The 27052-nt window shown below is 45.3% G+C and overlaps 1 protein-coding gene across 1 annotated transcript in view; it reads left to right on the forward strand.

Annotated features, from left to right (window-relative positions):
- Positions 1 to 27052, forward strand: part of ABC1 (ABC transporter 1) — an 87658-nt gene that overhangs the window by 56869 nt on the left and 3737 nt on the right. The window contains exon 7 of the mRNA XM_086503842.1: positions 13368 to 13484. Coding sequence (XP_086359968.1) covers positions 13368 to 13484 — 117 coding nt within the window. The remainder of the gene's footprint in view (positions 1 to 13367; positions 13485 to 27052) is intronic.

The following is a 27052-nucleotide window of genomic DNA, read 5'->3' on the forward strand; positions in this document are numbered from 1 at the left end:
GGGTACGTAGAGTGGGTAGGTATGCATATGCAAGCCTACCTTACAACCTCATCATCATCATCATCATCATCATCATCATCAGCATCACATAATACATCATCTCAAAACATACAGGGATGGGTATAATCACATGAGGGCTAATGAGGTGATCATCCAATGAAGTCTCTCATGGGTCTCTGTAGTATGACCTTAATGTCCTCCATAGTCAGCTTCTTAGGGGGGCCGTGCTTGATGTCACTCAACGATGCTCTGTAGCCTCCGATGTAGGCCTTGTCTATGATGTGAGGTTCCTCGCATCCTTGGTCATCGTAAGCGGTGAAAAAAGATGGCTCAATCGAGAAGGATGCCCCAATGAGGATGTGACTAGGTAACCTGTGGTGGGTCATCCCGAGTAGTCCCTTGTAAATCGTAAGCGGTGAAGGTGGATGGCTCAATCAAGAAGGATGCCCCAATGAGGATGTGACTAGGTAACCTGTGGTGGGCCGTCCCGAGTAGTCCCTTTGTAAAAAGTAGCGATCTGCCTTTGTCTGGATCCTCTATATTTAGGTCCTCTACTCTTGACGGTAGTCTCTCTAAGTCTACCGATCTGTAGCAAGTAGAGACCTAGGCACCTGAAACCGGCCGTAGACTCACTAAAGGGCGGTAGACTTTGGCTTTCACGCAATCTTTACATTGATTAATGTTACAACACAAAGGAACTTCACGAATAAACCAATAAAAGTGGGACAGCACATAGGAGTTTACAGGTTTTCTCCAAAGTTTAATTGCGATAAAGAAATACCAAAAGGGGTGCCAACGTTTGGGGCCAACACCTTGTCACCGCCTACTTGGGAGCACCCTAGTTGCCAAATCGTGATTTGTTTTGAAATGTTGAATTCCAATCATAGGGGGCTGAAAATGGCCTACTCTAGCCCAATTTCGGCAGCATAGTGACAATAGAAGATCTCATAGACAAAATCCCCATGCACTAGGAGACTTCCCGCACGCATTAGAGCACTTTGACAAACGTGGCGAGAAAATACAGCATGTTGAAATCTCTGTTTTTCGCCTCTAAATGGCACCGGAACACTTGTTTCGCAGTTCCCTAGCTTCCCCAAAGCTCCTGGTACTTTATGGCATCAAAAAGGGTCGAAACCCTTGACCTGCAGAAAATTACGGCAAGCTGTAATTCTCTATTTTGGGCTCCGTTTCGTGTGCTGGCCGCATTTGTAGCAAGCCCTCGAGTTCCTGATGTGTAGGGCCACTTGCCCTTTGATTTGGACGAGATTTCTCGCAAGAAATCTCTCCAAATTACCTTGAACCTACGGGGGATTAGCAGTTAGCTACTAATCCGGTACTTGTACAAGAGACTCTTGCCTCGGCAATGGCGCATAAACCCACACGATTGTACATACAGATGAGTAGCCCTTGAGCTGGGCATGACGATTTTGTATTCAAAAGGGGAGAGGTGTGCACGAGAGCGGAATCATCGTGCTACAGAAGATAGAGGAGAAGGCAAGCTTTCCATTAAAGATGTAAACGTGCACCCACAACTCACACACACACACTCTGTAGGCTCACAATAAAGTCAAATCAGCCTTTCTCTCTCTAATGATTGATTTTCGGCGCCTGCATCAGCTGAGGTATCTGGCAATTTGCTTTGGAGTGGCCATGTGTCCCTTATGCCCTTTTGAGTTAATTTAAAGTGTCGCATGGGGCCTAAATGACTTTGAACTGAACCTTGTCACCTTTTTACTACTTGGATTTCAGTGCCGATTGGCCCAACCAACTCTTGGTGACATGGTCTTTATTGCTGCCAGTGAAACTCTCAATCATCGGCCGTTTCACACTAGCCATACAATGTCCGGGCAGTTGTGACTTCAACACGGGGTCTCAAAAACTAATAAAAATCAAGGGAAAGAAACCACCAACTAAGGTTAGTGGTTGTTATAGCCTCATGACATACCCCCCTCTTGAAATCGCAAGCGTCCTCGATTGCATGCTAGATATACATGCCATAGATTTCTCTCCTCAGAGTATAGGCCAATAAAAGAATGTCTCGACCGCTTTCACTTTTGCATCTATACCACAATGCCGTGCATACGGTGGGACATGACTTTCTACCATGTCGCAATGGCCTAGTGACACATAGTCTGCCATGCATCATCATAAAACCGTCCATGAGGAGATGGTGCTCATGGCGTTGTCTATCTTGCGACTGTTCAAAAATTCTTGCAAAATATTCGTCAGTAGCATACTATTCCTTCATGTCATCAAGCTCATGATGATAAGGATTTGACACAGCTGAAATTTGCGGCTTTCTTGATAATGCATCAGCCACAACATTCTTCTTGCCTTCCACATACACAATTTGAAAGTGGAACATAGAGAGAATGTTTGTCCATTGCATGTGCTTTTCAGATAACTTTGACTGTGTCAAGAAATATCGCAAGGTCTGATGATTGTTTTGAACAACAAAATCAACACCTAGCAGGTAGTGTTTCTAGCTTGAAAGAGCATGAATCACAACCAGTAGCTCTTTCTCCTAGATTTGCAGAGTCTTTTCTGGCCCTTGCAAGATTCTGCTTTCATAAGCTACTACCCGACTATCTTGCATTAACCCACTGTCCCAATACTATTGCCACAAGCATCCTACTAGACCACAAATGACTTCCGGAGATCTGGCAAAACTCCGAAGTCATCTTTTTCTTTAAGAGATCAAAAGCTGAAATATCTTTTTGGGTCCATTTGAAAGTGACCTCTTTCTTTTGCAGAGCATGTAGGGGTGAAGCAATTTTGGCAAAGTTGCCGATGATCCTTCAATAGTAAGAACATAATCCCAAGAAGCTACGGACATCATGCACAATGTTCAAGTCTGGCCATGTCTTGATTGCTTCAGCCTTGCAAGATCCATTTGGACACCATCCTTTGACACACTGTGGCCTAAAAAGTGGGATCTCTTCCAAGACGAATTCACTTTTCTTGGGGTGGATGAGCAACGTGTGATTGTGCAACTCTTCAAACACAATGGTCAACTGACGCCTATGCTCCCCTTCATTCTTCGAATAGACTATCATGTCATCAAAGAATGTGTCAACAAACTCTCACAAAGTGATGATGTGGCATGGCCACCTAGAAGAGAAATGGCCAAGCATCGGCCGTGGGGCTTAAAACCCTATTGAGGCTGATTTTTTTAAAATGCGCTGACATGCTATTGTGGCAAGCAGTACGGATGATGACTTGGCAGCACCGTACGGGTTTTCCACGTTTTTTGATGGTGGTGCCATGTGGTTGGCTGTACGGATTTTGGCAAATTATGCTGGCTGCTTTTGGAGTTTCCAGCGCTAGCTTTTGGGAGTTGATACTTTTGGGGTTTAGTGCTTTTGAAAGAACTGCTATTAGGCAACCCTTCTACTCTTTATAAGGAGCCCTTGGGGCCTCACTCTGCAGAGCATCTGAACGTAGAGTCTGAGAGCATTAATAAAGAAATACCGAAAGGGGCGCCAGTCTTTGGGGCCAGTGCTTCTGGCGTGGAATTCCGCTGTGCCGTGTTGGCTCTCTCTCTCTAGTAAAGCTCAATGATTTTGAAGTTTCTATTCGTGTGTTGCTATTGATTTCTCGCTTGGAGTGTCTAAGCCAGTAAGAGTGGTATCAGAGCTCAGAAAGATTCTTCTTCTACGGAGGATCCTATCCCTTTTGCAACACACACAGGTTCTCGAGGAGAATCTGATTAGAGCAATCAAGATTTTGTTTGTCAAGGAATCTTCATGTCCCTTCCCCAAACTTATTAGCCACTCCCACCCTTGGTCCATCACGCATGAGGCGCGCTCTGTCTTAAGGGACATAAGCCATAAACAACCCAAGACCACACATGGTTCTCGTGGAGAATCTGATACAGATAACACCTCTCGGGGGGAGGTGAAGAAAAGTTGAAATACGGCGCGGAAATTGAAGAAAAGAATGAAGATTTGGGAAAATTTTCGACGGAGAAGTTTGCTAGAGCGGAGTATAAACATCAACTGCAGATTGACATGTGTGTGAAAATATTGATGAAGTACTTCAGAGACCAGAGGTTTGCGAAACACTTGAAGAACTACCCGATTGAGAGAAGGTGTGAGACCATTGATTCTCCTCTGAGGTCGGGAAGAAAGTGAAAGGACAGACCAGTGCACAAAAGCGGAAGTTGTACTCGCAGAAAGAGCTACCCAGATCTCTTCACAAGAAGATGATCCTGATAATGAAAGGCTTGAAGTACTCTCGAGAGAAGAGGAAATCGGCGGATTTCCCCGGTTATTTGGGCCGAAAGTCGACTTTCGAGGTGGAAAGCAGATCCAAGAAGCATGTTTGTTTCGAGGATGACCTAGATTTTTCTTCGTCTTCAGAGAGTTTCAACAGTTCGTTGTCCTCTAGCTCTCGAGAGGATGAGAAAAGGCAGAAGAAGCGGAGAAACAGCAAGAAAATTCGATTTGTGAAAAAGTCTAGAAGGCATGAGAGGCCATCTAGCAATTTAGAGGAGGAGAACTCGTCCTCTTCTGACAGTGAACAAATGAGCAAGAAGACCAAGGAGTTCAAGAAAGAGAGGCAGGTCGTGAGGGTTGAGACATTTTCAAGCTACCAAGACACCCATCGAGCCCTTGAGTTTATACAACAGTTTGACGTCACCTTCTCTGGAGGTTGGTTCACGGAACACTCCAAGGTGCGAAGGGCGGAATCTTACTTTAAAGGAATTGCACAGACATGGTGGTCTACTCTGTTGTTATGCAGAGAAGCACCTGCGACGTGGGTAAAATTTAAGAAAATTCTCACGTCAACTTGGATATCAGACGAATATGAAAGAGATGTCATCATGGCTTGGCATCGTTTGAGAATGACTAACAAAGATTGCTTTGAGGGACCAAATTGAGCGGTTTTGCTATGGCCAAAAGTGATTCGAGAGTATTGTCTACAACAGAATTCTAACTCTATTCAAAGATTTATGGGACATGCCAAGCAAGGATTTGGAATGCATGCCGGCTCATTGACTTATCCTAGAGACGGGATAGTATCCACCTCAAGAGGGCAGGAGTCTTTGAGGGAAGAGAATGAATCAGGGGAGCCGGATGACGGTTTCATCACAGGATTCTGGAGCAGTAAGAGAATTAGATGGTAACACATCCGAGGGTTCTGATGAACTAAGGGAACCAGATTCAAGTTCATCAGAGGATTCCAGAGCACAACAAGGATCGGATGATAATGCGTATGAGGGTTCCAACGATTGAGACTGACGTGCAAATGGGAGGCTATCAAGGCTATCCACATGTTCCAAGGCACAAGGAAAGAAAGGAAAGGGAATTAGCTAGTAGATTAGAGAATTCCACAGATTGAGATTGAGGTGCCAAGGACAGGGAGGCCAGTAGGACTACCAACAGGTTCCATGGCACGAGAAAATTACTGAAAGGTAAGCTGGATCCATCGGATAATTTGCTGCAGGGTACTTTTTGGCTGGTGGAGGAAGAGAACTTCACAAATTCTCTTCAGAGAGAGTTGTACCTTGAAGCTTTTGGGCTATTAGCAGTCTCTATGCCAAAAATTACTGATGAATTAGTAGGTTGAATTTGGTGCGGTGCGGACTGCACAAGAGGGGAGCCACTCCACTCCTTTGTCACAAATTACCTAGATTGAATAAAGTCAATAATATATCTCTTAGATTTTAGGGTACTGACGGATTGATAGTATTTTGCAGAATGACTTTATGAATTGTGTGCACTGAATTGGAAATTTGCTTCATTGAACTGAAAACTTGTGCTCTTTCATGTGTGTATTGTTATTCTGATGAATGATTAGAACTTGATGCATCTAGACATCCGTCAGAGATATGTAAGATCTGGATGTGATGGCTAAGTGAATGAAGAATGAAGGTGTTTTGAACTTGGTGTATATAGACATCTGTTAGAGATTAGTGAGATCTGGATGTGATCTCTAAGTGAATGTGAATTGGATGAGATTCTAATGCATCAAAATGTCTATGGATGAGATGACTTGATACTGTTGTGGAGTTTCGGAAGGATGAGATGACTACACAGTGATCTTTGTCCATCAAGAGTTTTGGACGGAATGAGATGGCTAGATTGAATGATTGAGGACAGGGTCTTCAATGTGAACTAAGTGTGTGATTTTGTGAATTGCTTGCTATGTGGATGTATTGTCTTGTGGGAATGGTCATGGGCACGGTTTGCTTGGATGAAATGTGAAATGAAAGGATATGAATTTGATAGTAACAAGACTAAGTAGATCAAGACATCCTTGAAAAGATCAGCATGGTCTAAATGTGATTGCTAAATGGCTACAATGATCATGATTTGTACCTGAGCCCCTCGACAGAAATGTGATTGATCAATGATTGATATCTTTGTAGAAGTGCTAGATTGGTGGAGTCTGGTGCATGAGTACATAGAGTCAGTGTCTACTGAAGAAAGTTTCTGTCCTTTGGCTGTTTTTGCAGGCGTAATCAAGGGCGATTACAATTCTTTCAAGAGGGGGAAATGTCACAAAGTGATGAAGTGGTATGCTCAACTAGAAGAGAAATGACCGAGTGGACAAGAGAAACTGAGCCAACCAACTTCAAGAACTTCTGAGCACCGGCCGTGGGGCTTAAAAGCCTAAAAGTCCAAAGCTTGAGGTTTGAGGCTGATTTTCGTAAAACGCACTGACATGCTAACGTGGCCAGCAGTACGGATGATGAAGTGGTAGTATTGTATGGATTTTCAAGGTTTTGCGCTATTGGTGCCACATGGCAGGTTGTACGGATTTTCACAGATTACACTGGCTGCTTTTGGAGTCTCCGGCGCTAGCTTTTGGGGTTTAGTGCTTTTGAGAGAACTTCCTTTGGGGCTTTGCTCTTAGGCAACCCTTGCACTGTCTATAAGGAGTCCTTGGGGCCTCAGTCTAGAGCATCTGGACGTAGAGTCTGAGAGCAGAGGACCCTCGGGAGTTGTACTTTGCTGTGAGCAATAATAAAGAAATACCGAAAGGAACGCCAATCTTTGGGGCTATTGCTTCAATTCCGCGTGCTGTCGACTCTCTCTCTCTCTCTCTCTCTTAAAGCTAAGTGATTTTGAAGTTTCTATTCGTGTATTGCTATTGATGACGTGGCATGCCCAACTAAAAGAGAAATGGCCGAGTGGACAAGAGAAATCGAGCCAACCAACTTAAAGAACTTCTGAACACTGGCCATGAGGCTTAAAACCCTAGAAACCCAAAGCTCGAGGTTTGAGACTGGTTAGTGGGAACTAGGGAATAAACTCAAAGGGGCAAATTGGACACTTGGCAGAAGGAGAACCACTTGCACGACACCTCAGCAAGAGGGGACGCACATTTTGAACAAGGGGCTGATTTTTGTTCATGCAGTGACCTACAGTGTGTGTGTGTGTGTGTGTGTGAGCAGTGGGTGCAGGTTGACAGCTTTAATGAAAAGCTTGCCTTCTCCTCTGTCTCATGTAGCGCGATGATTTGCTCTCGTGCATCTCTCCCCCCCCTTTGGCACATATGGTAATGCCCCACTAGTTGGGCTACTCGGATGAATATGTACAGTTCTGAGGGTTTATGCGCGTTTGCCAAGCCAAGAGCCTTCTGAACAGGAACCGGATTAGCTAACTGCTAATCCCCCACGAGGACGCACAGTTTCATCGCGGAAGATTGCGAGTTTGGAGAGTTTTCTCGCCTGAAAACATGTTCAATTCATAGGGGAACTATCCCATTGTGTGTAGGAGCCCATGGGACAGCGTAGGCGTGTTCGCTCTGCTAATATGATCCGAAACAGAGAATTACAGCCTGCTATGCTGCAGGTTTAGGGTTTCACACCTAAACTGCAAGGGAATGCCAAGGGAGCTTCGTGAGAGCTTGGGATGCGTGTACAGGGTTTTGGGCACCCGACAGCAGAAAAACAGAGAATTACAGCACGCTGAATTTCTGTGACAGCTCACCGGAAAGCTCCTAAATTGCGAGGGAATCCGTCCTAGATAGGTTTTTTTGACCTACAAGGGTTTTTGCACTGTTGTGCTGCCGAAATCAGGTCAAAAACCTGCGTTTTCAGCCCCCGCCAGGTTTGGACAGCTTTGTGAGAGTTTGGACTAAGTGTTCGGATCGTCTACTTTCAATTGAATAAAGAAATACCGAAAGGTCCGCTAGTCTTTGGGGCCTACACGGTGTCGGTCTCGTGTGCGCAGTGACATTCTAGTTGCTTCACATAATCGTGTTCTCTTTTGTGTAAAGTTAACATGTAATTGAAATAGTACCGCCCTCTACTGTGTACAGGCCGGTTATACCATCACATTCCTATGAAGCAAGAGGATGTGCACAAGACTACATTTAGAACAACATTTCGTCTATATGAGTTCCTAGCATAGTCACCACCCGAAACGGAAACGGGAGAAACGAAAACAGAAAAACTGGGGCTTCGGAGTTTCGCTCGAGGCAAATACAGTTGAGATTTTTTTCAATTTGTAAACAATGTATTTCATAAAACAAGTAGCCTAGGAGGGGCCATAGGTATATTCAAAATTGAAAATGAAAAGACCTAATTCAAAGGTTTTAAACTTAATTCTCAAACACAAAAACAGTAAACCTACTAGTTACAAGTTTACAACTTACCACTTCATAGACTATTTTCAAACTAGAACCTAGTACTTCATGGTGTGACGAGTCAAACCAGGATACAATCACACATGATACATGTAAGTTTGTAACATGTGACATGTCAAAATGTCAAGAGCCATGACTCATAGTATCAAGGATCCAAAACATCAATGTCATAAAACACGATCAAAGGTGAGAGTCCTAATATGTCTAATAAATATCACTGAAATCACTGCAAACATAAGATAGGGTCCATAATCAAAATAGTAGTCCATAATGTGAGTGATCATGCTCAAGAATCTTTTTTTAAAAAATCATGCTCAAGAACCTTTAAAACAACTGACATCCCGGAACGCCGTTTCGACCAGTCCAAAACGGTGGGGAAACTCCGTTCCCCTTTCCCCCCTCCGAAACGCCATTTCGTGTGACTATGGTTCCTAGTGATTCCATTTGGTCTTACAAAGGCTCCTGTTACGTTCAAAAGAATGATGGATCGGATTTTCCACCCACATCAAAAGATTATGTTATCGGCTTGGAGTCTAGACACTCCAAGCAAGAAATCAATCGCAACACACGAACAAAAACTTCTGAACTTTACCACACACACACACAGTCGACACGGCACGGCAAAGTTCCGTGCTGAGAAGCATTGGCCCCAAACATTGGCGCCCCTTTTGGTATTTCTTTATTATTGCTCACAGCAAAGTACAACTCCCGAGGTCCTCTGCTCTCATACTCTGCGTCTAGATGCTCTATAGAGTGAGGCCCCAAGGGCTCCTTATGATCAATACAATTGTTGCTTAAAAGCAGAGCCCCAAAAGCAGTTCTCTCAAAACCACTAAACCCAAGAGCATCTGCTCCCAAAAGCTAGCGCTCAAGACTCCAAAAGCAACCAGCGTGATTTGCGGAAATTCGTACAGCCTTCCATGTGGCACAAGCACCACAAAATGCGGAAAATCCTTACGATACTACCACGTCATCATTTGTAATGCTTGCCACATCAGCATGTCAGTGCATTTTACAGAAATCTATAAAGTTGTAAGTGACTTTCTGAGTGGCCCAATTTCATTTGGTGCACACAGGCTTCCATACTCATCAGAATTCAGCTCTAACTGGCCCGACCAGTCCGAGACTGACCGACCTAGACTCCCGATGTGAGAAACCTGTTCGGCTGCAGCAGTTTCACACTGGCCATGCAATGTCCACTTGCACCTTTTCAAGGGTTCCGGGGAAAACAAGTCAAAATAAAAGAAAGAAAAATATGTAGTACATATTTAAAGAAGGCAACAGGAAAAATACACCTCCCGTTGACACACCCCACCCTTGAAATACTGCAAGCGGCCTCGCTTGCATGCCAATAATACATATGGATATCTCTTGATTATTCTATGATGGGAATCCAAGATATACATGCTTTCGAAAATGTAGTGTTGGACGATTAAACAATTCCACCATTCTGGCTACTACACATATATCAAGCATAGAAGTCTTCTAGTGTACTCTCAAGCAGAAACTTCCCTAGCCAAATTATGTATGGAAAGAGTAGATACAATTGCTTAACTACTCCATTGAGCATCATGAACCATGCTCTCACCTGGCTCCAAAAGGCTACATCAAGTCATTGTGGGTTCCATTTGAAAGGCTTCAAGATACAATTGCAATAGCTGAGGTGAATCAACCAATTCAGTCTCTTCCATCCATTTGGCATCCAACGATGGATAAGGGTAAATTTTTTGTTGTAAGTATCCACCATAGCATGCAACCTGTAACACCGTGGGATACCCAATAACACATCACAGCCATCAAGTGGCATAATATGAAATTCTTCCACATCCACATAGCTATGAATGTGCAGAGGAAGCTTCCCAAAATGGGAGTAACAGGCTCCGAATGACCTCAGCATGCCAAACCTGCTTCACCTGTCATACCCATCTTCTCTGCACGAATGCCCAACTTTGATGCCAATTCTGGTGATATGAAATTTGCACGGGCTCCTGGATCAAAGAAAACTAGCACTGTCAGGTCTCTAAATTTGCCCCAAGCTCTGCACAGTTCTGTGGCATCTATGTTTGGTTGGTCACCAACCAAATCTGGGACAAGTCCTGCACTCGGCTTTGGCTTCTTCCCTTTATGGTCTGACTTGTCATCCTTATCATGTGACTTCTTCTTTGAGCATTTATTTGCAAAATGTCCTTCCTGTTCACAAATGTACCATTTCTTGGCCTCTCTAAGAGCTTTCCTTTCTTCGAAAGTTTTACCAGAAAAATGCCTTTTTTGTCCTTGTCCTCGTCCCGAAGAAGATTTAGATTGCTTCTTGGATGTGTCAGCTTCTTCAGTGGAGGGCTTCTTTGTGGGAGGCACAGAAGGCTTTGTTGTAGCATTGCCCTTGGCTGAAAATTGCTTACACAGTGGAGGGCTTCTTTGTGGGAGGCACAGAAGGCTTTGTTGTAGCATTGCCCTTGGCTGAAAATTGCTTATAGAGGGATCCTTTCTTGTGGCTATTATATCCATCGGAATCTCCCTTGGATAGATTGCTGGCCACTCTCGCATTCTCAATCAACTGCGCCATATCCATGACAATAGTCTTTGTGCAATAGTCCCTGATTTTCTTGGGCAATCCGCAATAGTATTTCTGAATCTGTTCTGACAATGGCACAAACCTATAGGAGGTTACTGACAACAGTGCGGCCCAAAACTATTTATTGTACTCTTCCAGGTTCGCACACTGTTTAGCATTCAACTCGTGCCATTATATCATCACATCCACTTCAGAAGTGTTTGTAAGCGATGCAGGTGCAAAAACTTGTTTGAATTGGACCCATGTTGTTGGGGCTTGACCCTGGTTCAACAATACGGTCCACCATTGAAGCGCATTCCCTTTCAAGAAAGTAGTAGCCTTGCGTATCTTCGAAGATTCTGTGAAGTTTCCTCCGGCATAAGCTGCATCGAATTGTTGTATGAAGGTCAAAGCCTTCAGTTGATCCTCAATTCCCCTAAAAGTTTCAAACTTCACTCCTTGCCCACCTTCCTTGTAATCTTTAGGCTGACTCAAAGGAGCCACATTATCGTAAACAGGTGCCCGCAAAAGTGGTGCTTCATGGTTGTTCATTCCAGCACGTGTTTTACCTGTGATATGTGCATTTTGGGCATATGGCTGTGGAAAACCAGCCATATCAAATTGTGTTCTAGGCACTTGAAACTGACCATAGGCACCCCGAAAACCTGGTTGGACACCCATGTTCCCGTACATAGGGTTACCTATGCCTGTTTGCATTGTCTCGAACACGTTCCTTGGCATAAAACCTTTGGAAGGTCCAGCCATAGCTCGAAATACCAAGGTAGTTAGGTACGTAGTGTTCGGTACATATTCTGTACGTAAGGTACGTAGTACATAATGGATCGAGTTTTTAGGTATGTAAAAATTCGTCCTTTTTTTTACAAAGCCTAAAACAAAGGGAACTTCATACATTTACTTATGCATTCACCAAGACTTCAAATAAAAACTAGCAAATCAATAGTACACCGTTACAAATGCCAAAAACTGGAGTCCACGACTCCAACCGAAAAAATCAGCACCCAGTTCAAAATGGTCGCCCCCTCTTGCTTAGGTGTCGTGCAAGTGGTTCTCCTTCTGCCAAGTGTTCAGTTTGCCCCTTTGAGTTTATTCGCTAATTTCCACTTACTTAAAAAGTTGTGACTTTCCGAGTGGCCCAGATTTCACTTGGTGCACACAGGCTTCCATACTCATCAGAATTTAGTGCTAATTGGCCCGACCGACCTAGACTCCCGATGTGAGAAACTTGTTCGGCCGCAACCGTTTCACATTGGCCATGCAATGTCCTTGGCTTTTCTAGCACTCCCAAATTATAATAGGTAAACCACTTCTTGATGCTTTGCATCCATCCTAACGTTCAATACGTCTTGAAAAACGTACTGTACAAAAAGTTGTATGGTTTGAACAATATATTGTACATATCCTACCTTGATAAGGAAGGCCATTTCCTATGAAAGGTTGGGAGGGTCCTTGCCACCCTTCATTCTAAACCGATCTTTGGCTAGCTTTTAATGATGTTGCAGCGTTCCCTAGTACGTATCTAGGTATATTTCTGCTCATATGGCTTGGCTTATGACCATTCTCACTCTCATTTGTACACTTGTTTCTTTTAGGTCTCCCTCTACTATGGCCAATAAATAGTGTAATATTTCTTTGAGAAAGGGGATTGTCCCCTCAACATAAAGTCTCTCCACATCACTTGGCATATACACCCCCTTGCTCGTTTCATCCTGCACTCTTTACAATTGCCCCCTTAATGTATATGTAGCTCATACACAATAATGTAATTTCTTATAGGCTGTTCTACCTCTTGGTGATCGGCTCACATGAGCATCTCGAGAGGTCTATACGAACACAAACGATAGCTCCTCCTTTCAAAAAAAGAAAGAAAAGAGAAAAGACAAGTGCAAGCACAAGCTTCAGTTTGTGGAATAGTAAGAATGCAGCCTAGCCAGGTCAGCTTGCTCACCTGCTGCGCAAACCAAATTTCAACCAATACTCCTTAAGCACACATTCACACACACACAAGCTTTCCTTAACACAACTAGACACTTTGATAGATTAGGCTATCTTGGATCTTTGAGATAATAATAGCATGCATACATTAACATATATATTCTGGATGCTTTGAGCATGAACATAGTGCTCCATTATTTTATTTGTTGTTGTTGCTTTGCAGACCTAGTGCTCCATTATTTTATTTCTTGTTGTTGCTTTGCAGACCGATCCAAACTGGAGTAATTTTTTATATGACGAATCAACCGACATTATCAATCTTATTGATTTTGGAGCCGCTCGAGAATATCCAAAACATTTTGTAGATAATTACTTAAAAATGGTTTGCTCTCTCTCTCTCTCTCTCTCTCTCTCTCTCTCTCTCTCTCTCTCTGCCCCCAACATCCCTTCCCCTTCCACACTCAGACACACACCTCCACCTGGCAAAGGTCTCCCTCCACACACATGTATGCACAACATCACCTTATAGTGAAGCCTATTTTGGTAGCATTTTATTTTGTACATTTTTTTCATTTTACTGGATAGAGGACACACTCATATGTATGATCTGTCTCATAGGTCGATTCCTACCTCGAGAAGATGTTAATAAATCTCAATCTCTCTCTCTCTCTCTCTCAACGGAGGGTTGATGGCGATAGCTCGTGATGCCAAAGTGACCTATGAGACCAGAAAGTTACAATGTGGTGAATCTGATACAAGGTCTGAGTAACAAAAATAAAAAGGCTGCTGAAAAAAAGAGAGAGGGTACTACTACAGAATCCTGTCAAGAAAACACAATGTGGGTGTATCCTGAGAAAGGGCTAAATCACAGGAGATCCATCATCGATTGCTAGCGGATCTCATCAATCTCATCCATGGTCAGTATTTGGACCCAGCGTCGTGCATGTCGGGCCAAAGTGATCCGAATCCTTTGGCGCAGCCTTTGTCGATGGTGTGTAGTCCTCTGCAGTCGTGGGCGTTTGGATCTCACTAGCTCGATCGCTCGGTCGATTAGTGTGCCTTTGGTGTGAAGAGAATGTGGGCTCTGTTGTGGTAGCAGCTCCTCCAGCTGTCCAGTGTGTGCTCCAAAGAAGTCTGTGATTAGTCCCTGGGACTAGCTAGCCTCTCCTCTCATGAGGCTCTCTCTGTGTCTGCGCAGCTCGAGAAAAAACAATCCGAGGCAGATCTGGTCCTCGTACCCCATGACTCTAGAGGTGGTCCAAAGCCCTCTTTGAATAGGCAGTGGAAGTGACCTCGTATCTCATAGTAGATTGGGCAGTGGCATGTGTAGTGCAGCACTGTCTCAGGCTCCATGTGGCATAGGGTTCATGTCTTGGCCTCTGCTAACACTCCGTTGTATCTCCCGGTCTCGACCCAAAGCTGGTGTGAAGATGTGCGTATTTGGCCGATAGCACATCGTATCCCATGAGACAAGTGGGTGTCCATGTATCTTGGTCTCGTCACAAAGCCGTGCTCCGTAAGCTGGAGAAGATGCTCTCTGTAGAAAGCTATCTTCGTGCCCAACTCCTGCGCCGACTGTATCGAAGTCCTCCTAGTGTTTAGTTGAGTGAGGTCCTAGCGGATGAGCCTGATGATCTTGGACTGTGTAAGAGTTAGAGAGGGTGCATCCAGTGAGAAGGGGGCCAATCTGTCCATGTTGAACCCATGTGCCTGAAACCATAATGTCATCTCCCCGTACCAGCATGTTGTATCTCCCTGCATAGCTAACTGTCGAGAGGACTCAAGTGCTAGGCGGGCATATCTATCTCTAGGAAGGTCCCACATGCGGTGTATAAAGGAGACTGATCTGGTGAGCGCCTCAACCACTAGTGGGGGGGCAGCTGGCTCTCCTCGGAATCACAAACCCATTCTTTGTGAGTTGGAAACGATGCTCTCTATAGAAAGTCATCTTCGTGTACAACTCTTGTGTCGGCTATCCATGTCCTTCTGGTGTCCAACTCACTCAGGAATGAGTCTAGTAATCTCCACCCGTGTAAAAGATAGCGATGGTGCAACAAGGAGTACTGGGAGGGAGGTAAGATGTCCATGTTGAAGCCATGCATTTGGAACCATGATGACAGTTGTGCATACCAGCATGATGTCTCCCCCTGTAAAGCGCCAATTTTGCATATCTCTCCTGGGGAATATCCCATAGTTTGTGCATAAAAGAGATTGATTTGGTAAGTGCCTCTATCTCCATAGGAGGGACTGCCAACTCCGCTCTAATGATCTCGTGTGGCACGGAGGCCTTGGCTCTAATCAGCCAAGATATTATAGATACCAAGGGCCTCTCCATACCCCCATCTTGACCCACATAGGGTGCCCAAACCTAAACCCTATAGAGCATAGCTGAAGTTACCAAGGTATCAGAGAGCCAGAGCTTTGTTCGGGGTTCCTGGAACTGAACTTGCGAACACATCCTCTCCAATCCTCCGAAGACCGCATATGCTCTGGTCAGTCTAGTCTCTGCTGCTCTTTTTAAAGAAAACCTTGGCCCAATGAATACTACCTCAAGATAAGTGTATGCATCTATGTACTCCACATTCTCCTAACCATAATTGAATGTAGGTGCTGATCGCCTAATCTACTACGGTGTGGTGTTAAACACCATAACCTTGGTTTTACGAAGGTTTACAAACAATCCACTATCCTCCGCAAAGCTATGTAATGCATCTAAATGTCGCTGCATACCCTACGGCGAATCAGAGATCAACACAATATCATCAGCATATAACAACAATGGAATCCTTGTCCCTGCCAGCAGGGCACCTCTATCACCCTCTCTATCGATGTAATAAGAAACCTCATCTATATACATATCAAATACGCTAGAGCCAGATTACCCATTTGTTTGAAGCATGGGATTAGAAGGTTGAGCATAAATGGTGTTGCCTTGTTAGTTGTGACGCAAGTGTTGGGTGTGTGGAAGAGCAAGAACACCTCATTGAAGGAAATGTGTTTCAGAATTAAAGGCCTGTTAAAAAAGTTTGAAGCATGGAGCATCAGACACATTGAACGTGCTCTAAATGGAGAGGCACATGAAGCAGCTCAAAGCATGACTAGGGAGCTATTTGTGTTGAGGACCAATTTACCTCTTTATCATGGCCGGGAGAGTTTGGCTCAAGAAGAGGAGTTTTTGCTAATAGGAATCATTCCGAAGGACATTCACGAGTCTAAGGAGTATGGTTTTGTGTGTAGAGCATCCAAGTACAAATTGATTGGTGATGTCTTGTACATGAAAGGGGCTGATCTCGTGTTGAGACGTGTACCTTGGTGGGAGGGAGCTTTATAGAGTGCTGGAAGAGAATCATGAAGGCGCATGTGGCGGACATTTTGCTCTAAAGATCACCTTGCATAAGATCTTGCATAAGGGGTATGTATGTCGGGATGCTCAAGTGCTAGCCGAGCATCTCTCTCTCTGGGAAGGTCCCATAAATTATGCATGAAGGAAACTGATTTAGTAAGGGCCTCAACTAGGAGAAGAGGGGTAGCTAGCTCAGCCCGAATAATCTCATGTGGCACTGAGGCCTTAGCCCGAATCATCCGAGAGATCATAGAGACTAAAGGCCTCTCCATACATCTCCATCCATTAGTGCTACCAGATCTGCCCCGGTGATCCACTGAGGGCCCCCAATCTCAACCCCATAGAGCATAGCTTAAGCCACTAGAGTGTCAAAAAGCCACAGCTTTGTTTAAAGTTCTTGAAACTGAACCTGCGAACACATCTTCTCCAAACCTTCCAAGGCTGCATAAGCTCTCGTCAATCTAGTCTTTGCTGCTCTCCTCAATGAAAATGTCGGTTCATTGAAGACTACCCCAAGATAGGTGTATCCATCTGTATACTCCACCGTCTCCTAGCCATATGTAAAAGTAGGTGCTGACCTCCTGACCCACTGTGGTGTGGTGATAGACAGTTTTTCCCAGGTTAACAAACAATCTACTATTGTGGGCAAATGTTTACAAAGCATCTAAATGACGTTGCATTCCCTCCGGGGAGTCAGAAATCCGCACAATATCATCAGCATGTAACAATAGTGGGATCCATGTCCCTTTCAATGTAATCAGCAACCTCATCCACATACATGCCAAATAGTGTAGGAGATAGCGTGCAGCTGTCACAAACTGATGACGTGGCATGTCCCAGGACCTTATAAGTTGGAACTTGTTCCATCTTATGGCCATTAGCCGAGGCGGGGCCTAGGGACATAAAGGGATTAAAATCAGCGAACTGCCCAGCTATACGGACGCCGCAAACTGCACTGGCTGCTGACGTGGCAAAACGTACGGATGTTCGTAAAATTGTGCTGACAGCGCTAACGTGACTCAGTTGCACGGATTTTCGTGAACAGCACTGGTTTGCTATTGGGCCTTTTGCTTTTGAGTTTGAAGCTTTTTGTGTAATTGCTTTTGGGGCTCTGCTTTTGGCATCCCCTCGTAAGAATAACCCAAGGGCCTTACTCTGCAGAGATCTGGACGTAGAGCCTGAGAGTTGAGGACCTGCGGGAGTTGTACTTTGCTTAAAGTTTAATACAAAAAGAAATACAGAAACGACCTCCATTCGAGTAATCCTTGGATGCACCCTCCCTTTCTCTCACACGAACAGAGACCACTAGACTTATATGCCAGGATTTGATTCAATTAGATACCAGAAGCACATTGATACATCCGGTACAAGAGTTGGGCACGAAGATGGCTTTCTATTGAGAGCATCTCCTCCAACTAACAGAGGATGGATATGTGATCAGACCGGCCTATATGAACTCATTTATCCTATGGGATTCGATGTGCTATTTGTCAGATGCGCACATCATTGCATCAGCTAGAGATTGAGACTGGCAGATTTAGGAGAGTACCGACAGAAGCCAGGATATGCCAGTTATGCCATATAGAGCCAGAGACAGAGTTACATCACATTTGTAGTTGTCCGGTATACTAAGAGATACAAGGCCGCTTTCACTGTGTATTCAGAGAGGGCTTTGGACCGTTGGCTAGAGTTATGAGGTATGAGGATCTGATATGCCTCGGGTTGTTTTTGAGCTGCGTAGATAGAGGGAAAGTCTCTTGAGGAGGCCAGATAGTGGGAGTCATTCACAGAGGGATATCACTGACTTCTTTAGAGCAGGGACTAAACAACCGGATGAGCATGCTTCATAGCAGACTTCAGAGCCCACTTCTACCAGCGGGATATTAGCGGACAGAGCTATTGAGCTCGGGAGAGAGAGACGCCTACGTCTACCGAGGCGACGACCACATCGACGGAGACTCCACCAGAGAATCAAGACTATTCTAGGCCCACATGGGAGACGCCCAATACAACTATTTACAAAGGAAGACATTGACGAAGCTCATCAGCGACCGATGCAATACTTTCTCGGACAACGCCTGATGTTGGGCATCCTCGAGCATGGATGATGATTTTCAGTCTGACGTTTTTCGTCTTTTGGTTTTAGTCTTTCACTTTACTTCATTTTATTTTTGTACCCAGACATTGGATTAGATCCACAAGAATTGTATCAGTTTGTGTCACGTGCACATCTAACCCTATGTGTACGTGGACAAGCTACTTCATGACATGGGTTCAGTTCAGTTAGGTTAGGAAGTGATCTGGCACTTTTGTGAGTCTGTTCGTAGACCGTGCATGTCCAGACACTTAGATTAGATGCATATCCTCTGGTTGAACACAGCATGATCATTAGTTTTCCATCAGAGCCCATCAGGAGCATTTTTACAGTGCATAGACCTATTTTCCCTATTTTTGACATTTTTCACTTATTATTCTTAAGTGAATTTTCTTGGGAACTAGGTAGGGCAATTTTAGAAAGCAAGTACATAAAGAAACCTAGCGCTAGCACTTTTTTGGCAGAAGAGGTAGCAGGAACTTCGCGTTCAATAGGCACCTTCTCAGCAGGATCCCCCCCAAGATGCCCTAGCGTTTTTGCATCACAGCAGAGGCCTAGCGTTTTTCTCATAGAACCATCCCTGGCGTTTGCATTGCAGATCTGCCTCGGCAACAACAAGAGACAGCAGATCAGCCCTAGCGTTAGCAGATTCCACAGCACCACAACAGATCAGCCCTAGCGTTAGCAGATCTCCCACAACAGACAATTTTCAGCCTAGCGTTTTTGGTTTGCAGATCAGCCCCGGCGTTTTGCAGATTCACCGCGACGGAACACCAAAGAGCACCAGCGTTTTCAGTTTTCAGTAGTCAGACATCGTAGTAGAAGTCTCTAACTTCGCAAATCTCACCTTCCCGGAGCAGATCCTCGCCGCACGGTCAGGTCCCGCGTAGTTTGCAGATTCAGCCCAGAAAACACAGATTTCAGCATCTGCGTTTTCAGCGTGTCGTCGTTGCATCGTCGTCATCGACATGGTCGCCAACATAGAGTTAGAATTCAGCAGATAAAGATTTGCAGATTTCAGCCCTTAGCATTTTCCGATTTCAGCCCGTCTCGTCGTCGTCCTCATCGTCCTCGACATCGTCGGTTAGTCCAAGCCCTTATCATCGTCAGAATTCAGCAGATAAAGATTTGCAGATTTCAGCCCTTAGCATTTTCAGATTTCAGCCCGTCTTGTCGTCGTCGACGGCTAGTCCAAGCGTTGTAGAGTGCAATGAATAGGAGATCGCTCTCGCCATAGAGAGTGGGGCCTTTGGAGGAGGGTTTTGACAGCATTATGGTGTCGTATTCTTCTCTCTCTATCTCTCAGTCTCATACACCTTGAACGACAGGAAGCCATGGAGCGTGAGCGTGAGCAAGTGCGCTTGGCGGCCAAAGAAAGACAAGCAGAGCGTGAGGCACAGAGAGAACTATGCATGCAAGAGTTGGTCCAACATGTTCTCACCTCGAAGTCAAAGCCAGCCAAAGATGTTGGTAGTTCATCAAGTGGCGCAAGCCGAGATTCGGATTCCGACAACCCAGTCAGAGAGAAGATCACGTTCAGTAAGTATGACGGTAAGATGTATGCTAATATTATACATTCTTGGTTGCATCAATTTAATGCTTATTTTGCGACAACTAAGAAGCCAGGAAATAGCAAGGTTTTGACGGCAGCTATGTACCTTGGCGGTGATGCCATTAATTGGTACCACGCATGGCAAGAGGCATAGTTGGCCGCGCATCTAGAGGAAGCTGAGGAAGGCACACCTCTTTCCTTCAATTGGGCCGACTTCCAAGACAAGCTCAAGACGCGGTTTATGCCCCACAGTACCTAGGACGGTTGAAAGACGATTGGTGCAGTCTCAAGCAAAATGGTATGCCAGTTATGTTTTTCTCTAATCGTGTTTTGCAGCTCGACACCCAATTACACAACTCAGATGATGAGCGCAAGGAGGCTTTCATTTTCGGGTTGGACGACTATATTAGGTTTGATGTCGAAGTCCTCGACCCAATCGATCTCAACAAGGCGGTAGCGATTGCTCTCGCACAAGAGATGAAGCACAACAAGGGAAAGCCTAAGGAAAACAAGACTTCCATAAGTACCTCTCAGACTTCTCAGAACCCTAGGTAAGAACGGTAAGATTGGTAAAAACGGTAACTCTTCTGACCAATCTTTCAATAGTCTCTCAGAAAAGAATACTCCAAATGAACCTAAGGGTAAAGCTAACACAATTGCTCAACCTAAGCTCACTCCAAATGAAAGGGCAGAACAAGGAATTTTAGGAGGATATATCACGTCAGAAGAACAAAGCATTTATTTTAAGGAAGGTCGTTGTTTTCATTGTCACATCAAGGGTCACATAAAAAGAACATGTCCTAAGCTTGAATCTAATGAAAGTAAAGAACCCACAGAACTCACTTACTCTGTCAATGCAATAAATGAGAACACGAGTGTGACCCAAGTCTCTCATGATCCTGAGTCTCTCATTAAGTGTTATGGTCATGTGAAGGGTCAGCGTTTTGTCATATTGTTTGACCCAGGCAGTATGCATGATTTGATTAGTGACTCTTTTGTCGAAAGAGCCCGCTTGGAGGTTCGCAAGACATCTCCTTTAGAGGTGTCAGGCTTCTCTCCCAATATGGACTCTCTCATCACGCAAGAGTGCCTTGATGTTTTGTTTATTGTTCAACTAGTGTTCTTCCGCAGAAAATTTGTAGTTTCTCCTCTTTCAGGATGTGATATGCTTTTGGGCATTCGATGGTTTCGTGAGCATAACCCTCTCATTGATTGGGCGGAAAATACGTTCACTTTCAATGCCAAAAGTGACTCTCCCCTTGTCATTCGTGGAGATCAAGTTGTTCATTCTTCATTTCTAATGTGCAGGTGAAGATGACAAAGAATCCGGAAATGGAGACTCTCTCAGTCTCTTCTTTTTCAAAGCATGACACACATGATTTGCACGATAATGATAAGCATGATGATTTGCATGATCAAGATGTGATTTCTCACAAGCATGATGATTTGCAGAAAGATGATGTGATTGTTCACAAGGATGATAGTTTAGTTGATACTTTTCCTAGTGAAGCTAACCTCATTGCAGATTCGATCCCTCACGAAGAACCAATCTTGGCTCTTGAGCCTAGGTCCAGAGAACCCCCTCAGGAAGTATTGTGTATGCGCATGATTAGTCAGTACGCATTGTTCGAGTGTTTCATTCGTGATGCTTTCCCTATTCACAGGCATGCCATATTGCACGTTGAACATGATTCACTCATGAATGAGCACGGATGTATGCGGATTACTCATAAAAAGATCAAATGTTTGCACCCAAGGAATTCACATTCTATGTCTCTTTCTTGACATGACACAGTCTCAGAAAGAGCACAAGAAGGATTGAGCATCAAGCATGGGCATTTCCATTGTGTTTTGCCACAATTGATTGATTTAGATTAGAAAGTCAAGATTCGACCCCATTGTTTGCGTATGTTTGATGAACGGTTTGGCACTCCGTCACTTTGTTCATCTGCAGTGCATGCACAGTTTTTTAGAAAGACTAGAATTTTTCCAGTCACTTTACGTGGAATGGGTATGTTCATGTTTTTGTGTTGGAAGTGGTTTCAGGAATTTTCATCCTCGGAGATTCTTGAAGAAGGTAGACGCATGACTATAGACGAAGTTGAAGCATTGAAGGAGCCACAGATGATTTTGTGTCGCTTTCGGCGCGGCCCAAAGAAGCAAGTGTTGCAGATCTTTATGAAGTTCAAGTATCGCACGACCCACACATCAGAGTGGGCCGGCGAACAATCTTTCCCAAGATTCATCCAGACGCTGTTGGCGATCTCCCTTGATGCTATACAGTTTGGTACCAGTACCTCACTTTGAAAAGGAGGGGATGTCATGTGCACATCTAACCCTATGTGTACGTGGACAATCTACTTCATGACATGGGTTGAGTTCAGTTAGATGAGGAAGCGACTTGGCACTTTTGTGAGTCTGTTCGCAGACCGTGCATGTCCAGACACTTAGATTAGATGCATATCCTTTGGTTGCACACAGCATGATCATCAGTCTTCCATCAGAACCCATGAGGAGCATTTTTACAGTGCATAGACCTATTTTTCCTATTTTTGATATTTTTCACTTATTATTCTTAAGTGAATTTTCTTGGGAACTATGTAGGGCAATTTTAGAAAGCAAGTACATAAAGAAACCTAGCGCTAGCACTTTCTGGCAGAAGAGGTAGCAAGAACTTCGCGTTCAACAAGCACCTTCTCAGCAGGACCCCCCAAGATGCCCTAGAGTTTTTGCATCACAGCAAAGGCGTTGCATTTTTCTCACAGACTATCCCTGGCATTTGCATTGCAGATCAGCCTCGGCAACAAGTGACAGTAGATCGGCCCTAGCGTTAGCAGATTCCACAGCACCAGAGCAGATCAGCCCTAGCGTTAGCAGATTTCCCACAGCAGACAGTTTTCAGCCTAGCGTTTTTGGTTTGCAGATCAGCCCCGGTGTTTTGCAAATTCACTGCGACGAAACCACAAGGAGCACCAGCGTTTTCAGTTTTCAGCAGTCAGACATCGCAGTAGAAGTCCCGAACTTCGTAGATCTCACCTTCCCGCAGCAGTTCCTCGCCGCACGGTCAGATCCCCCGTAGTTTGCAGATTCAGCCAGGAAAACGCAGATTTCAGCATGTGCGTTTTCAGCGCGTCGTTGTTGCATCGTCGTCATCGACATCGTCGCTGACATAGAGTCAGAATTCAGCAGATAAAGATTTGCAGATTTCAGCCCTTAGCATTTTCAGATTTCAGCCCGTCTCGTCGTCGTCCTCATCGTCGTCGACATCGTCGGCAAGTCCAAGCATTATAGAGATTTGTGCAATCATGAGAGTGGGGCCTTCGGAGGAGGGACTTGACAGCATTATGGTGTTGTATTCTTCTCTCTCTATCTCTTAGTCTCATACACCTTCATTCACAGCGCTCACCACTTTATTTGTGTCCATTGCACTCTCTGACTAAAGGAACGGAAGGCTCTCCCTTCGTAAGTAAAAGGAATCCTTGAGCATAGTTCGGAGCACTCATCTTGAGCAAAGTTTCAACATTCATTTCCGCTGCACCTTACAGTTTGGTCATATAGGTCATTTTGGCCTTTTGAAGACTTTTAATATTTCATTTCATTTCATCTCTCTCTCTCTCTCTCTCTCTCTCTCTCTCTCTCTCTCTCTCTTCTCCTCCCTGCCCCTGCTCTGGACCCGCACGCGTTGCCCCTGCGCTCCCGCTCTCTCTCGCTCGCTGCCCCGCTCTGCACCCGCACCCGTTGTCCATGCGCTTCCACTCTCTTGCTCGCTCGCTGTCCTGCTCTGCACCCACACCAGCTGCCCTTGCGCTCCCTCTCTCTCTCTCTCTCTCTCTCTCTCTCTCTCTCTCTCTCACTCGCTGCCCCGCTCTGCGCCTGCCCCTGCTCTCTCTCTCTCTCTCTCTCTCTCTCTCTCTCTCTCTCTCTCTCTCTCTCTCTCTCTCTCTCTCTCTCTGTGCTCGCTGCCTCTCACCCGCTGCCCCTGCGCTCTCTCTCTCTCTCTCTCTCTCTCTCTCTCTCTCTCTCTCTCGCTGCCCTGCTCCCTTGCTCTGCACCTGCACCCGCACCCGCACCCGTTGCCCCTACGCTCTCGCTCCCTCCTAACCTAGCACGTAGAGAGAGAAAAAGGGGGGGGGGATTGCGTAGAGAGAGAAAGAGAGAAAAAAGGGGGGTAGAGAGAGAAAGAGGGGGAGAAAATCGCGTAGAGAGAAAAAAAGGGCATAGAGAGAGATAGAGGGGGGGAAAATCACGTAGAGAGAGAAGGGGGGGGAAAAAAAACCTCTTCTTCACTCCAGTACCCCTCTTCCTCTCATGTGGCGGCCTCTCAATCATGAGAAAGCCAAATAGCAAGGATGACCCGGTGAAGGCTGCCATCCAAAAATGCAAAGAACTGAGGCCTCTCAATCATGAGAAAGCCAAATAGCAAGGATGACCCGGTGGAGCGAGTCCATCAGCAAGATCAACCGCCATCTGTTAGGTACTATTAACGGACTCGACGCACGCGTGACAACACAGGAAAGCACTATACATACACTCGAAGATTGCGTGAAGGCCCAAGCTGAGAAAATCGCACTACTCAAGAAAGAGCTTGCAGAGGTGCGATCGCAGAATGTCCTCGAAGAGGGAGAACTTCAATCCACTGTCATTCAAGAGCTTATCACGATTAAGAAACAAGTACGGGCCATCAATGAAGGTGGGGAGCAACAAAAAGAAATGACTACCTTGTGGGTAGATGTCATCACAAAGACCCAACAAAAAGCAGAAAAGGCCGAAAAATGGATCGAGATTGTCAAAAAAGGAAAAGGCAAGGAAACAACCCCCACCCCCACACCAACCATTATCAATTCGACACTAGAAGAGGAGCAAAAGAGACGTGTACGGGCCTTACACGTAAGGATATGTGGCCTCATAGACCAAGATAATGTAGATAAAGAGGTGAAAGAACTCATGACTCTGGTGGGGGTCAACGAGTGGACGCATACGAGGGCTTGGAGAGTGGGCACTAAGAAAAGTGGGAGCAACGGAGAAACCTCGAAGGAAAGGGCACTCATTCTCCGTTTCCCATCCATGGAAGCGAAGAAAGACTTCTTGAAGAAGAGACCGACTCTAAAGAAGACTTGCATCTTTCTTGGAGATGTCCTCACCCTCTCGCAGATTGCTCATATGCAAGAAGTAATGCCGGAAATAAGAGCAGCAAGGGAAAAGGGGAAGATTGCTTTTTACAGGGAAGGAAAGGTGGTGATATTGGAGCGACGCCCCCCGCCTGACGGTGTGAGACCTATGGGACCACACTAAAGATGGCAACCTGGAATTGTAATGGGTCAGTCCGTCTTGATGTAGGGGCCTTTGAGGATAGCTTTATGGGGAGAGACATCATTTTCTACTCTGAGACGCATCAAGCACCTGGACAATCCATGCCACAGGTGAGTGGGTATAGATGGGGGGTATAGATGGGAGACGGCCAGCAGACAAGAGACCAGATCGGAGCATCGAGGACGGGGCTCAGGGGGAGTGGCAGTTCTATTCAAGGAGGAACTGCAGCCGCTGATATATGTAGCACGCAAGGATGAACAGGCTAGGTACATGTTGGTGAGACTCAGGGCAGAGACGGGTAGATACCTCTACATTGCTATTTGTTACTTTCCTTCTAGTACGTTAGTATATGCATCACCTATAGGACAATCCCCCTTTGCTATTTTGGATAGGAGTTTTTCAAGGATGGTGATATTATCATACTAGGGGATTTCAATGCTAGGATTGCCCACCACCAGACAATAGTTTATGATACTTATGAAGAGATGCTTAGGGAGCTGGACGTCACAGAGATGGGTCTATCCAGACTATCACAAGATGAGGAATACACCGAATATGGTAGATACTTGATAGATATGGGAACCGCACACAGATTGGCCATTGTGAATGGCCTACAAAGATTTTCGACAGCTGGAGGTTTTACTTGCTTTCCACACCGACATGGTGCCAGCACAGTGGATTATGTTATGGCCCAGCCAGGTCTCATAACATTCTTTCAGGATTTCATGGTGGACACTAGGCCAGTTGGAGTAGCAGTTGATCATGCTATCGTGTCTTTCACCCTGACCTTTCAACTCAGCACAGCTCCATTAGGAGAGGTCCCCACACACACTCGGTATACCTTCATAAGGGGGACGGATTGTGTGTATATGGATGAGATATACATGCAGCTATGCACCTAGGAGCCGGGACGGCCACTAGATGAACTCACTGATGCTCCATGATGCAGCATCAGAGGCATACCCCCACAGCCAGCCCACATGGAGACGATCTGTGAACATGTCCCAGAACAGTTGGTATGATGAGGAGTGCAGAGAGACGAGGATCAAATTACAGAGGGAAGTGCTCATGGGTATTACCACACATAGACAGTCCCGGATTATCTTTCGCCGCCTAGTGCGACAAAAGAAAAGGGCCTATCTATCTTAGCTAGAGCGGGATCTATATCAGCTATTTATAAGTCAGGACTCGGGCGAAGCATGGAGGCTATTCCACGAGCATTGACCACCGCCAGCGGTCACCTCGACTGAGACATGGGGGGAATATGCCACATCTCTCTACACAGCATCAGGGCAACCACCTCCGCCGGACCCACTAGACACATGCCCGGAGACATGTTCTTTCTTTACTGTCGGGAGGGCAAGGAAAGCCATTGGCAGGATGAAGACAAGGAGAGCACATGATCATGATGGTCTGGTAGCAGAGCACTTCATCCATGCCAGAGATATGCTTGCAGAGCTCCTGGCTATGATGTTTAATCGAGCCATGTATGAAGGCTTCCCAGAGACTTGGAGTATGTCTACGATTGTGCCTATTTCAAGTCAGGAGATCCCAATATTCCTGCGAATTATCGCACCATCATGGTTGGTCACACATTAGCTAGGTTGTATGCATCTGTTCTTGAGCAGGAGCTGAGTAGATGGGCAGAGC

The sequence above is a fragment of the Adiantum capillus-veneris genome, chromosome 28 (genome assembly GCF_014529385.1).
Source record: "Adiantum capillus-veneris isolate H3 chromosome 28, ASM1452938v2, whole genome shotgun sequence".
Taxonomy (NCBI): domain Eukaryota; kingdom Viridiplantae; phylum Streptophyta; class Polypodiopsida; order Polypodiales; family Pteridaceae; genus Adiantum; species Adiantum capillus-veneris.